At 40.0% G+C, this 13,325-nt stretch overlaps 2 protein-coding genes across 5 annotated transcripts; one reads left to right on the top strand and one right to left on the bottom strand.

Annotated features, from left to right (window-relative positions):
• Positions 1-15: 15 nt before the first annotated feature.
• Positions 16-12,262, bottom strand: LOC136437349 (tafazzin-like). Its single transcript, XM_066431915.1, has 10 exons — positions 11,943-12,262; positions 11,135-11,263; positions 4,378-4,423; positions 4,095-4,180; positions 3,599-3,679; positions 3,041-3,082; positions 2,671-2,733; positions 2,491-2,543; positions 2,107-2,184; positions 16-1,948 (listed from the first exon to the last, which is right to left on the bottom strand). Exons 1-10 carry the CDS (start codon positions 12,049-12,051, stop codon positions 1,850-1,852), a joined length of 786 nt encoding a protein of 261 aa, XP_066288012.1. The 5' UTR covers positions 12,052-12,262; the 3' UTR covers positions 16-1,849.
• LOC136437341 (protein qua-1-like) lies at positions 4,822-9,120 on the top strand. 4 transcript variants are annotated; one of them, XM_066431902.1, is made up of 4 exons: positions 4,822-4,949; positions 6,501-7,046; positions 7,302-7,535; positions 7,960-9,120. In XM_066431902.1, the coding sequence occupies exons 2-4, from the start codon at positions 6,510-6,512 to the stop codon at positions 8,221-8,223; spliced, it is 1,035 nt and encodes a 344-aa protein (XP_066287999.1). In that variant the 5' UTR covers positions 4,822-4,949; positions 6,501-6,509; the 3' UTR covers positions 8,224-9,120. The 4 variants fall into 4 exon arrangements, with proteins under 4 accessions (XP_066287999.1, XP_066287997.1, XP_066288001.1 ...); XM_066431900.1 differs by having other exon boundaries at positions 4,824-4,953; XM_066431904.1 differs by lacking the exon at positions 4,822-4,949 and adding an exon at positions 5,504-5,633.
• Positions 12,263-13,325: the final 1,063 nt, after the last annotated feature.

Raw genomic sequence — 13,325 nt, 5'->3', positions numbered from 1 at the left:
TTATCAAACATACTGTAAACCTTGAAACTTTCAGTTTTATTTCCACAGTTTTCTTGGTGACCACCAGGAGTTAATGACTGAAAATCTGCAATACCAACGTATTGCTATTGTACTACAGAATGATATCAAATTTGAAAGAGCAAGAACCTCCTTTTCCCTAGGCCTGCTACTGCAAAATAAAATCACTGCAAAATTACAAGAATTTACAGTAATATGAAGAACAACAGGCTGCTATTGAAGTATACAATGTGAGTCGAACAGACTTTAACAATTATTGCATTATCTACATATTATTCAGGATAGTGAGAGTAGGTACTGAGGACTGTTATCTTAGTGCCTGTGTGAAGCTACAATACATCTACCATGATTTTTGGAAGATTGTTGAATGAAGGAAGCTATTTCCATGCTGTAGTGTAGGTGCGACATGGAAAATTACGACATTGTATGAATCTAAACAATTATGTGTTAGGCTTGGAGTAAGTAGCCGACATTCATGTTTATATGGATTTGTATATGTTGCACTGTGAATTAAATCTATGTCAAATTGAATCAGAATTCAAGATGGGACCCTTTTAAGTTGTCTCTGAGATATTCTTGTGTGTGTAGAAGTCAGTAACTTTTGCCAGTCATATCATAGAGCTCCCAAACCTGCATCAAGTTAACATTCAATTTCCAAGCAGATCTGGTGGTAAAATCAAAACTGCCAGCCAAGGCTACATGTATGTCAATAGCCCATGGTAGATTGTTTCGATGAAGATGATCACTTTAATGTCCATGGCCCATAGACATACATGTAGTCTTTGCTTGTAGTTTCCATTCTGCCACCAGAAGATCTGCTTGGAGATTAACGTTGTTACAGAATTGGATAGCATAATCTTAAGTAAACTGTAACAGGACTGGGTGTTAAAGGGCATATGCATCTACAGATAAGATCTGCAACCCAAAATCATTCACAGCCATCCATAACATTTTTAGTCCTATTAGTAAAAACAACAACTGTATAACAAATTAAATGAAACTGAAAATTTGACAGAAATCTGGCATTCACCCCAATCAACCGTTCCAAAAGTGTCTCATTTCCTCTATTCAACAATGTTTAAAGGACATCTACTTTGGAAATTTCTAAATGAAATTGTTAATGACAACAAAGGGAAATACGCAAATAATTTAAATCTACTAAAAATGAAGAAGAATATCTACATTCCTAACACACAACAAAGAATTGTCACAAAACTACAAATCAGCTGTCACAAACTCTGTATTGAATCAAGAACCGCATCCATGTGACAAATGTATGTGTGACCATTGATACCAGTATATTTCCATTTCTTTTCAATAATCTTGAATGTTAACATTCACACTTTATAGGACAAACCTAGGACTTCATCCTGTATTTACATATATCCCCATAGAACCATCAGCAACCTGGACTTTACTCCAAATAATACTTAAGACAATACTTTAGATAAACATGTTTCATGTAATAGATGAACAACTACATTGTAGTTTCAATACCGACCTGAGACTGGTATGGCTATGATGATGATACAAGTTCCTTCAAATCATATCAAACTAGTTTTCACCAGAGTAATTATAACTACACTGGTGGAACAATAATAAAATTTAGCCAAATAGGGAGAATGATTTGCCTGGGGAGGAGTTTGGCCTGCACAGTTTAGGGGAAATGTTACCCTTGCCACTGGCTGACTCTCATGGCCAACTATTCACCCTATTTTTGCCAAGTTCTACTATCCATAACCCTGTAGGAAGGCCTGGTGGAGGTTAATCTCAAACATTACCAGGTGTAACAGTTACTTCATATATTCCTTTAAAACAAGTTCAGCCATCATTAGCTGTCTACAGTCTGGTAATGTAGAGCCTCGGTCTCAGCCTTCAACCTCACAAACTGGTCCTGGATGTGGTCTGTCAGGACCTTACGTTTCTCCACCTGAAACACACAAACTTTGGGCATGAAATCTTCAGCACATGTACAACATGCAGGCTTATGTATATGGAACGGGGATGCCCTTATATATATATATTCTGGCAGCTGTTATATACTATGACAGATGGCTGAGCACCCAAATCATGTCTATATGTACTTACAGGAGATTTTTGGTCCTTCCTGAGTTGTGTAAGAATACTGTGGAGCTGGAATGGCTGACCGACCAACACTGTCACCCTCTGTAAGATTATAAGAAAACCACAAATTGACAAACATGTACTGCAGACCAACTCCTGGTTAATGAAACAAACTATTCATACACAAGACCAAAATGATTTTCCGGACAATTGGTTACTAAACTTTCATGTCATCTGTCTACACACCTGTATTCATGGTACAGGCTGTGACATACAAGGAGCTGTGGAAGACCTTGTCTAATATACAGGTGAGATACATTTGAACAGTATAGCTTTACATTTAGGTGTTTTACATAAAGAGTTTCCGAGACAGATGACCGATAAAAATGATATACATTTTGGCCTTACCTTCCCAGATCTGGGGATATAAGGCTTCACATTTGGTAAGACTGTATCCATACCTGTGGACAGAATAACAGTAAAAACAGTGCATACAATGATCAGTATAGATGATATTATTTTGGCATCACAATATGGAAAGCCTGGATAGTTGAATAGATTCAAAAACAAAGCTGCACCTCTACTTACCAACATGCCAAATAGGTATAACGACAGGTGTTTGCTGACATTCTTCTATTAGCCTTCCCACACCTAGAGGGGACAGAAACATGTCTCTTCATAAGAGTTAATTTCAGTCATCAGAAAGACATAAAGGTTCTCTTTTGACTAAATGATTATTACAATAACAAACCACTCAATGAGTGTCTGTGCCGAGCTTCCAAAACCATTTTCCTCTAGAGAGTTAGAAAAACAATGTACTGAAAGGGTTATCATTAACATTAAAACATGGCATAGTTACAAAATGGAATCTCCACAGCATATTGAAATCACTACAGTATTCTTGTAATGTTATCATATTAAGTTATAGAAGAAGTTATATGGACATACAGGTACTTACCCCACTTCAGCCTTATCATCTCCTGAGTCATATTCACTTTCCCTAGATGAAATCAAACATTATGTAGATGAAGAGTGCTGTACCCAATACAACTAAATGACAGGCTGCACTACAGGAAACTAGACTTCAACGACCCTGTAACTCCATCAACAATCAAATGATACGCTAATTTTGAATAATTATAGTATCTTACAATATTGACCACTACCTATATCTAATATACATATACCTGCGTTTAAAGTTCTCATCATCTAATACAAGGCATGGTTGTGGTGTTTCTATATCTACTAGGCATGTTGAGTGATGTCCTGATTTGCCTGATCTATATTATCATGATACACTCCATAAGAATCAATTGACAAACATCCAGCATTTCATATTGATTATAAGGCCAAAATTCTAGTACCATTGACCAGCCAATGGCCACGGCATGAACATCCTTATAACCCATAGCTGTTGGACCATCATTGGATGAAGGGGAGGAATATTTTTCACAGACATAACCTCATTGGGAATCATAGGTTTCTCTTAATGAGTCAAACTTCTGTTGTGTCTTACCCTCCGGAAACATGTGGACCCATCTTCCCCTGTTCAGCTGTTCCACCATGAAATCTACTCCTCTTTGGTACACACCTCCCCCTGGGGTACGAAATAATACTGACATTCAGGCTATCATTCCTTGAACAGGTATCAGATTATCAATTCATACAATATGTAGCATTGTGGGAAATAAATCTATTTACCTCTCTTAAGCCCTGGTCACATACTTTCATACAGTTCACCTGTCCAGCGATAGGACTTTCCTCCACAATAAATTTTGTAGGGATGAGAAGTAGTGGGCGGGATAGTTTGATTTAAACATACACAGCTGAGGTCACAAACATCCCAAGTCATTGTATGATAGGGTTAGTTGTCAGAGATACAGGACAAAATCTCTCAGAATATTTCATCATTTAAAAAAACAAACTAAAAGTAAAGAAAGCAAGGTAAATACATACTATAGATAAATACAGAATAGCACACATCATTCACAGAGGAACATTCATGCACTGACCTCTCCGCACAGGTATGGTCTGGCCGAGACAGAAGAAGATGGCATGAAGTCTGTTAGTAAAGCAGATATCTTCGGCTGCAAGAGTCCTGGAACACATTAGGAAACATTTAACCACATGGGTTATAAGATGGCCTCAACTCAAGTCCCAAACTAGTGTCCATATGGGTCTCAGGTCTTAAACCACAGTAAATATCAAACAGTAACAAGAATTTACAACTTTGATAACGGTAAGTTTCACCAGAATGGTAAATTAAATGCAAATGAGATCTAGAGCATCACCTACCACCTGACTTGCTTCCTGCTACAAAGATACCTCCATTTCAGGATCCCTGCAGGGTGGGTTAGAGTGAAGCATGAGTTACTAATAAGAAGATGATGTGACAGTGGCTATGAATACACTTGTTTTATATAACTCTTATAACTATATCTGCATCTTATATATTAAGCATGCATATAGACAGTGATAGGGGGTCCTTCTCTTTCAAACCTTTGAATACATTGTACCTCCAAGATCAAAGCACTGTCCAATTGCTTTGATCTTGGAGGTACAAATGTATTCAAGACTCCTGTACTGTGTTCTTGTTATTACACCTAATTATGCGCCTGCGAGCACTTACATACATAACAATGGCATTGACAGGAATACTGCACTTACACTTCTGTGTGAGAACTCGCAAGTCTAGTCTATCAATAACAAAAGAATATTCGTGGCTGATTAGTGAGATATATAAAGACATTATCCTGTGAGCTGGGACAGTCTGTAGTACTCTGTACGAGAGCTCAGGATCCTGTGTGTGCCTGTGGAATATCTCCTGACGATCAACCAGATTGCCAGTCCGTTTGGCAAACTACTGAGTAAGTGAGTATCACTTGTCACCACGACGCAAATTATGTCTGTCTGTTATGTTCTAGGAAATTCTCTGTGCCGTTTTATTTTCGTCATTGTGTAACAGACTGGTGCTTGTTTTACTTGTACTTGATGGAAAATATCATTCCCAGGACACAGAATCCAGTTTCCAAACTATCTTGCTTTGTTATTGTTATCATATATAAGAAAAGTTTATTTCAAATTCCTGCCCGTAGGCTAATTGCAAGTACATGTACATGTAACACAAGTGGATGGACAGACAATAATGAACAGTATAACATATGTCTACTCTCCTTGGTCTACTCTAGTCTTAACTACTGAGTTAATGTAGGCTAAGGGTTAACAATTATGTGTCCACTGACTGTAATAATGAGGAACAATAATAATTAATAATAATGTCAATAGATGATAGCAAATCATAATAATCTAAAGCATAATCCAAATCATAGTCCTGGTCGTCATTGAGGGAGTCTCTCAGGTCAGGCCAAGTTTTACATCCGTCTTTATAGATTGTACCCTGCAATTCCAATGTAAATTGATAGAGGGCTCTCTTTGTACATCGTTACAAGCCAATCAAACCGCTGGAAATAGTCACATGATGTAGAGGAGCCAATCAAACACTTTCAATTCTAGAAAACTTCGCGCCAGTCAGGGAGCTGCCTGCTGTGAAAGTACGTATCTAGCAAGCCGTAGATTTTTGCCATGATATCGTTGTAGTCTCTGAGAGACCCACACACTGCAGTGTTCACACAGTTAAACAACCGTGTGTTGTGGTAGCCTCTACCAGGCCCTCCTACCGGCGTATGAATCGTAGAACTCGACAGGGTCATTGTGAACTTGCCAGGGGTCAAGCGTAGGATCTTGTAGCTAGAGACCACTTCAAACTGGTGCCACAAAGGATCACAAAGGGTTGTTGACAATTACTCTGTACCTGACCACATCCTACGTAAAGTGCTCAAGAGCATAGCTTTGTTAATTTGTTAACATTGAGCGTCAGTTCATTTGCTTCCTGACCATGTTCCAATATTTATACGACGGTCGAAATTACTTTAGTTAGGGTTATAAGTAAGAGCATTGTTTACATACGTGACTGTCTTGGATGGGTATGTCTAAATAGTCTCCAAGCAGACCTACGGGTTGGCAAAGACCGTATCCAACAGGAAGGAGTTTCTATAGCCAACCCAAGTCTCATAGCTATGAGACTTGGGTTGGCTATAGAAACTCCTTCTGCCTGTTGGATACGGTCTTTGCCAAGCCGTGGGTCTGCTTGGAGACTAATGTCTAAACACCTCATTCGTACTCACCCGAACTCATCCGAGTCTAATATGCAGTGTACACGGGGCAATGACCTTACGCTCTGGATACATTGTTTATGCAATTATGAATTTTGAAAAATGTGCTGCAAGTCGTATATTGCATGTTTCTCCGCTTGTTTTCAAGATAACAAATAACATAGCACAACATGACCATGGGAATATATAATCAGACAAGCCAATAATGTACAATATAAACATTTCTCATGTGTTTCTCTGATACAGGAAGGAGATATGGAGTCAATGGATGGAGGTGGCCAGGATGCTACAGGAAGGGGTGGAGGTGGCCAGGATGCTACAGGAAGGGGTGGAGGTGGCCAGAATGCTAAAGGAAAGGGTGGAGGTGGCCAGAATGCTAAAGGAAAGGGTGGAGGTGGCCAGGATACTACAGGAAGGGGTGGAGGTGGCCAGAATGCTACAGGAAGGGGTGGAGGTGGCCAAAATGCTACAGGAAGGGGTGGAGGTGGCCAGGATGCTACAGGAAGGGGTGGAGGTGGCCAGAATGCTAAAGGAAAGGGTGGAGGTGGCCAGGATACTACAGGAAGGGGTGGAGGTGGCCAGAATGCTACAGGAAGGGGTGGAGGTGGCCGGAATGCTACAGGAAGGCGTAGACGTGGCCGGAATGCTAAAGGAAAGGGTGGAGGTGGCCAGGATGCTACAGGAAGGGATGGAGGTGGCCAGAATGCTACAGGAAGGGGTGGAAGTGGTCAGGAGGCTGAGGAGGGGGGTGCCAGAAGTCAACTGAGTACTGAAAAGATCCAGGAAATGAAGGTGAAGAACATAATTGACATACATTGATGAAGTTTAGACATCCAGTCTGATCCAGGTAGAGAGCACCAAATGGCAGTTATTCAAAGCCACTGGATATGATTTTGTAAAGAATTTTCCAAAAGCACATTCAATTTATTAAGTAACTGCTTTAATAGCACTATTTGGCATCTTCAAACATATCATCTATTTCACCTTATACATTTGTACTGACATTCACTCCTAATTAACCATTTTGTTTCATTCTTTCTGTCCAAGGACTGGATCAAAGGCCTGACTTCTGATGAGCTCACAGATGTCCTTGTGGAAGCTACCGAGCGTTTGCCATCGCTGGTTTTCGATATTGTTGAAATCGGTGCCCGTCGTGGTGGCAGTGCGAACAACAGTAACGGACTGCAGTGGTGCACCTGTGGCCATTGCAGAGAGATGCCAACCGACCTGGAGCGACAGTGTTGCGTTGGTGGGCCAGAGTCTTGTATATCAACACTTGCAGTAAGTTCAACTACAAGATCAAAACATGTTGTTTTATTCTGTAAACATACTAGTATATACATGTTAAAGTTGAATTCTTCATTCATTGCAAACATAGTACACATGTACTTTGACAGTAAACTGCATTTAGTTTTTTATAACAACGCATAATTTTTGATTAGGCAAACATGTCAGGAAAGTGGTTGGTGTTTATTTGATAATATCAAGTATGATGTACATAATAATATTTGCAAACAAATGTAGCATACGGATAAGGTTGCATACGGATCTAATTTATATTTCTTATAACATTGTTACTGCAGAACTCGATAACGCAATTGTCACAATCTGTTAATCCCCTATACTCCTTGCTATTTACAAGTCTCAAATATGTGCAATATACTTTATCAATATGCTACTAATACTGCTAATGCTCTACTTTCAGGACATGGACTTATACATCCTTGATGAGGGGAGACTGAGACTTGCCAGAGCATACCGTAATGATCTACTAGGGCTGCAGGATGGACAGGATGAGGTTAAGGAGTTCAGGCATGCGGCTTACAGGCAGTTTCTCTTGTGGCAGTCTGGCCGCCTTTACGATGGAAACAAAGTGGTGATCCCAAGCTGCTGTGTTTGGCGAATACGCGACACATTCCCAGACCCAAATGCACAATACACAGGTTACATTCCAAACCGCAAAGTATGAAGGTGACATGTTTTGGCGAATAAGTACACCTAAGTTGAAAATTGTTGGATGCACAACATAAAGTAAAACAGAATGTGAACAAAACTTATACACAAAATTTGGTGCCTCAATCTCTGCAGAGGTTGAATCTGAAATTGTATGGCTAAGTTCAAATATTCCTCTATGTTGTAGGATTTTTCAGTGAACGATGCTATTGCACAAGCATTGTGGTTGGTGGTGCTGGTAATGTAGAGAACTAGAGAGGTACCACCCTGCCTAGGGTCATTCTCTAGCCATAGCTGTTTCTGGTTCATGCCTCTCCTTGATGTGATCCTCTTGCTGAATCAGATGATGAGCCCCTGGAGTTGGGAGATATTCTTGTACTTCTTTGGCTCCTTCAACATGTTAGGGGTCCATCTTTCCGATTTCTTCAGGAATTTCCTCTTGTAACTAAAGGACAAGGAGCTTAGTCTAGTCTGTATGTTTTTGTAATGATGCCAGAGAGCCAAAATTAATCACTAAAACAAGGGATTGCCCATGTATACATTCAATTCCATATCATACACAAATATGCTCATACAATGTATACACAAGTTTGTTGTCATTGAATAACCAAATGTCATGACTTTTTTTATCAAATATACATTAACTATGGGATGGCATGCATGTAACATTCAAAATTGCATGAACAAGACTGATTTGACCTGCACATTTGCAAAAACAATTTTTTGAGGATTTCCATTGTTTGAGATGCTTAAGATATGAGAATTCAGTAACAGTTTGTTATTTTATGCCAGTCTTTATCAAGTTACTTGTCAGTATGAAATGCACTCTGACCAAATATGTTCCTTTTACTAGTTTTAGGTTTGCTTCAAGTTCCTGTTACATATCAAGAATAAAGACCTAACCTGAAGCACAGCTATTTGTCCACTTTCTTTAGCCACGTCTTATACAACACATGTTAGCCTCTTGTGGGCAACAATCCTGGCACCAATGAAGTTTTGGTTTTCTTTTGGGTATCTTTGGTGGGAGACAGGCCTTCGTCTTCACTGTCATCTTCATCATCATGGTGCCTGCATCTTCCCAGAGCCCAATCATGCTCATCGCACACATGATGCTGCATGCCCTTCCAAAACTCCTATCAGTAACACAACAATTACATACAGCAGTAATATGAAGTCAGCAATTACATCAAGACAGTAATGTCAAGAAAAGGAGATACACAAGAAGTGTGTTCTACTGCAGCACCAAAGAAAGCTGCTGAGTCCTCAAATTGACCTTTGTCTTCCCAAGAACTAGCCAAACACCAAATGTCATCACAATCCATGCTTAATCTCAAGCTGGTGTAGAAAAACTCACCATGAATTTATTGTAGTCCTTTGCTTTCCCACAGCACCACCAGAAGCAGTTGACAAAGTCAGACGTTCACTCTTTCAGTCCAGAAAAGTCCCCTGCCTCCATATATACTGCCCTCTTTCAAGATTTGTTTATGGGGTTTAAGAATTATGATTATTGTCAATATTTGCGATTTCTTCCTTGAAATGAAGTAAAGGCAGTAAGGGCTTTGAAGTCCCATCTTGTGTTTTACACACATGATATAATTGTAGACAGCAGGAATTTGGCAAACTAACTGTGAACTGATAGTTCGACAACTTACCCATTAGTGCTAAATATATGTGGGTGTACATCGGTGCATAATCATTTGCACAAATACCTTATCATACAGACATCCGAGTGAAACAGACCGTGATCACACAAAATCAACTACAAGTAACAAATTTGATAGTAACAAAAGATCAGAGTTAATCTACAAATTTGGGGTGGAATTAATGTGGCAGGAGGCGCATGATGTGAAGACAAGTACAAAGTAAACAAACCTGTCAAGAAGGTGATGCACAAAGTCTATTGCTCCCCAGCTGCAGCTCGTCTTTCAAACTTGTCCAGTTGTCGTAGGCATCAAACAGATATACGCGTCTTCTCTTTAACCGCTTTTGCGTTAGGCTGCGAGTGATCCCTGTAACACTGCTGCCGTCTGCCATTTTGACTCCCCAAATGACGTCATGTCATGTGACCAGAATTTCACGAGGATCTCCGACCGCAACAGTTGATTAGCATTCTACGGCTGGCTTATTTGTGGTAGGTGACCAAAAATATGGATGATTTCGCGCGGTTTGCTTTTCTGTCGTTAATTAATGATGGAAATGTGACAAAATGATGGGAATCCAAATATGTTGGAAATAGGTCATAAATTAATCACAAATGCAATGTGAATCTGGATGTAGATTTTTCAAATTCAAAATATTTGCCGTTTTTGCCTTCAAATTCTACAATACGCCCCTTTGAATTAAAAGGAAGGAGCTTCTATTTGCTAGATACTGTACTAGTAGATACATTTATTTTCAGAGTGCTTTTATTTTGCAGTAAAAGGAAAAAGGAGGTTTTTGCAGTGTTTTTGATTGACAGCTGAAACAATTTGTAGTACAGTATTCATACAAGGGACATATTGTGGTGTCATGAATTTGCAGTGGACAGGTCACCGTGAAAATAAAACCACTGGAACACAAGAATCGAGTAGTACAGTCTCCTGGCTCCCGGAATTCGAACCCACCAGCTCATATCCCAACGGACTAACTGCTGGGCTAAAAGGTCTGAACCAGTTAGACTGGTCAGTTGGTGGTGCTTGAACCCCACCCACTGTTACACTACTCCCCATTTTCTATCTACGATTTGTCCTTAAATCTCTGAGTCCGATGTCCCTCTGTGGAACATTTACTCACAGGGTCGGTGTGGGAACCACTGAAACACAAGAGTCAAGTAGTACAGTCTCCTGGCTCCTGTGATTCAAACCCGCTCCAAACCCTGGCTGCCAGCTCCAAACCCAACACACTAACCGCTAGGCTAAAAGGACCAAAGGAAGGATCATCTCACTTACCCCACATGAGAGGATCGTCCATACAGCTGGCGTGGTTACTGACTGTGATGAGCGGCTGTGACGGGTGGCGCCTTTCCACGGCTTCCGTCAGGACAGCCATGTTGTACACCTGCGCATCGTTCAGCACTCCTGACAACATGCAGAAACAGATTACAAAGGGTTGGTCATAAAGTAATGTGATTTTGATGTGCAATTGCTTATAATGTTACGTGTATGTCATATTTGGCAAAGAAATGAGACCATTGACTCTGTATGGAGATTTTTTTGGTGTGTGAGTTTGTTTGGGTTGGTGTGTGTCCACAGTTATTTGAGTGACCATGAGCTTGTGAGAGGGAAGATAACCGTAAAGGTCAGACTTGCTGGAGTGGCAGGAACTATTTTGAGTCTGTGTTTTCAGTAATATGTTCGTTGTTGTTGTCCTTGCATGGTCTCTTGAAAACATATATTAACTAATATATTTCCATATGCTAGTCACTTTGTGACAGGAAGTTCTCAAATTTCAATCAAATAAGGTTTTGGACACATGGTAATCAAAACCTTATTTGCATAAATAATGAATTATAATTAAACAAGACGTACCAGAAACTCTACCCGATTTGTAAAGGGGCCTATCTAACCTATTTAATTTCCTTGATCTAACTTACCAGTAATTGTAATATTATTAATAATAATAACGTTAACTGTTTTAGTGATTTTCTGCTTTACAAGGACAGGACGAGTAAGTTATTTTCAATTGTACAAAAGGTAGCAAATCACAGTAGTAAGAACAATTATTGACATAGAAAAAAACGAAGTTATCGGCACTAACTCATCAGTAACTTGCTGAAGCCGCCGACCGCGGCCAGTGTGACGGTGCTGGCGGTGTTCCACAGCAGGCCGGGCCGCCGGGGGAACGGCCACTTCACGTCCGACGACATGGTCAGGCTGTACCACGGTCTCTATACGTCTCCTGGGGTCTTGTTGTTGTTGCTGTTGATACTTGTGTTACTTAAAAAACAGTTTGCACCGTATAGTAACTTCTAGAATGTTACGACCCCGACCACTACCAAAAGTTGCTACGACGCCATCTTGCAGTCAAAGTTCAAAGTGCAGGGTTTGTAGCGATATTCAAGCAGATGTTGGGTGGGTCATCGTAATGTTTTCTGAAACATGTAAATGGCAAGGAGAGGAACATCGACAGATAAAAACCACGCAAATGAATGCCTCATTTGCATAATCAATGAGAAAATAGCTTAGACGGTAAATGATGGGAATTCCATCCTTGCAGCAATTAGGGGTTAATCAAATATGAACATCATTAAACATAAATCATGCAAAGCATACTTAAATTTGACAACCTGTGCGGTTATTTGGATCGAAAAGATGTCAGTCGTATGCGTAAAGGTCACATCATTTGGCGAAGCAAGGAGTGTCCTATCTAAATTTCATTGGGCGAAGGTAACGTTATGGGGTCGCGAAACACTAGGTTTTCTAATACGGTCCGTAGAATAACTTTACAAGAAAATATGTAACGTTAACGTTAGTACGAAAACGGCAATTCCTAACTGCGTCAGAGAAGCCCGACTGTCAGAGAACGCCCCTTTGTTTGTTTGAACCCTTGTTTCTCGTGAGCTCAAATCGGCCTGCAGTCCGCTTTTCATTGAGGTCATGAAGGAGATGGTAACTGTTACGCAATTCTATCGGTGGCTATAAAGACGTACATGTATTACAAAAACACATAGCAGCCTGAGTGAAAGATAGCGTATGGTCAGTGCCCGTTCATTTTGGTCATTTCTGTTTAGTAATAAGAATAAAACTGCGACGTGTTGTTCAAGCTTCTTAAGGAATTCAGTGAGAAGTAGTTAACGCGTGGTTTATGTGCTCATGTGGGTTATATTGGCAACTTCCAAGCCAAAAACTAAGTTGCCCAACAATATAAAATCACGGTTCCCAAAGTTTCAAGGCCGCCCTGATTAAAAATAAATGCAAACCAATTTGATTAAAAAGGAGAACAGTATTTTTTTAAATATATCTGTAGCTAGCAGCATTGGTACTCCAGACCTAACTAGCTAGCTATTATATAAATTCACACCAAGCGCACAAACAAGATAAAGATAAATAGCAGGATATACGTAACGTTATCATCGTGAGAACTTTTAGCACTTTTTTTTCTCGTGGGGTACGAGTACCATTGTAAGCTTCACAATGATAT

Source organism: Branchiostoma lanceolatum, chromosome 6 (assembly GCF_035083965.1).
Source record: "Branchiostoma lanceolatum isolate klBraLanc5 chromosome 6, klBraLanc5.hap2, whole genome shotgun sequence".
Lineage (NCBI taxonomy): Eukaryota > Metazoa > Chordata > Leptocardii > Amphioxiformes > Branchiostomatidae > Branchiostoma > Branchiostoma lanceolatum.
The sequence above is the reverse complement of the archived record's forward strand: the minus strand, read 5'-3'. Positions and strand labels throughout refer to the sequence as shown.

Coding starts and splice junctions, on each gene's coding strand:
- LOC136437349 (XM_066431915.1), bottom strand. CDS start 12,051: ATGTCGTCGGACGTGAAGTGGCCGTTCCCCCGGCGGCCCGGCCTGCTG. Junction 11,264..11,942: donor CTTCAGCAAGTTACTGATGA/GTTAGTGCCGAT, acceptor GCATGTTGTCAG/GAGTGCTGAACGATGCGCAG. Junction 1,949..2,106: donor GGAAGGACCAAAAATCTCCT/GTAAGTACATAT, acceptor TGTGTGTTTCAG/GTGGAGAAACGTAAGGTCCT.
- LOC136437341 (XM_066431902.1), top strand. CDS start 6,510: ATGGAGTCAATGGATGGAGGTGGCCAGGATGCTACAGGAAGGGGTGGA. Junction 7,047..7,301: donor AAAAGATCCAGGAAATGAAG/GTGAAGAACATA, acceptor TTTCTGTCCAAG/GACTGGATCAAAGGCCTGAC. Junction 7,536..7,959: donor CTTGTATATCAACACTTGCA/GTAAGTTCAACT, acceptor CTCTACTTTCAG/GACATGGACTTATACATCCT.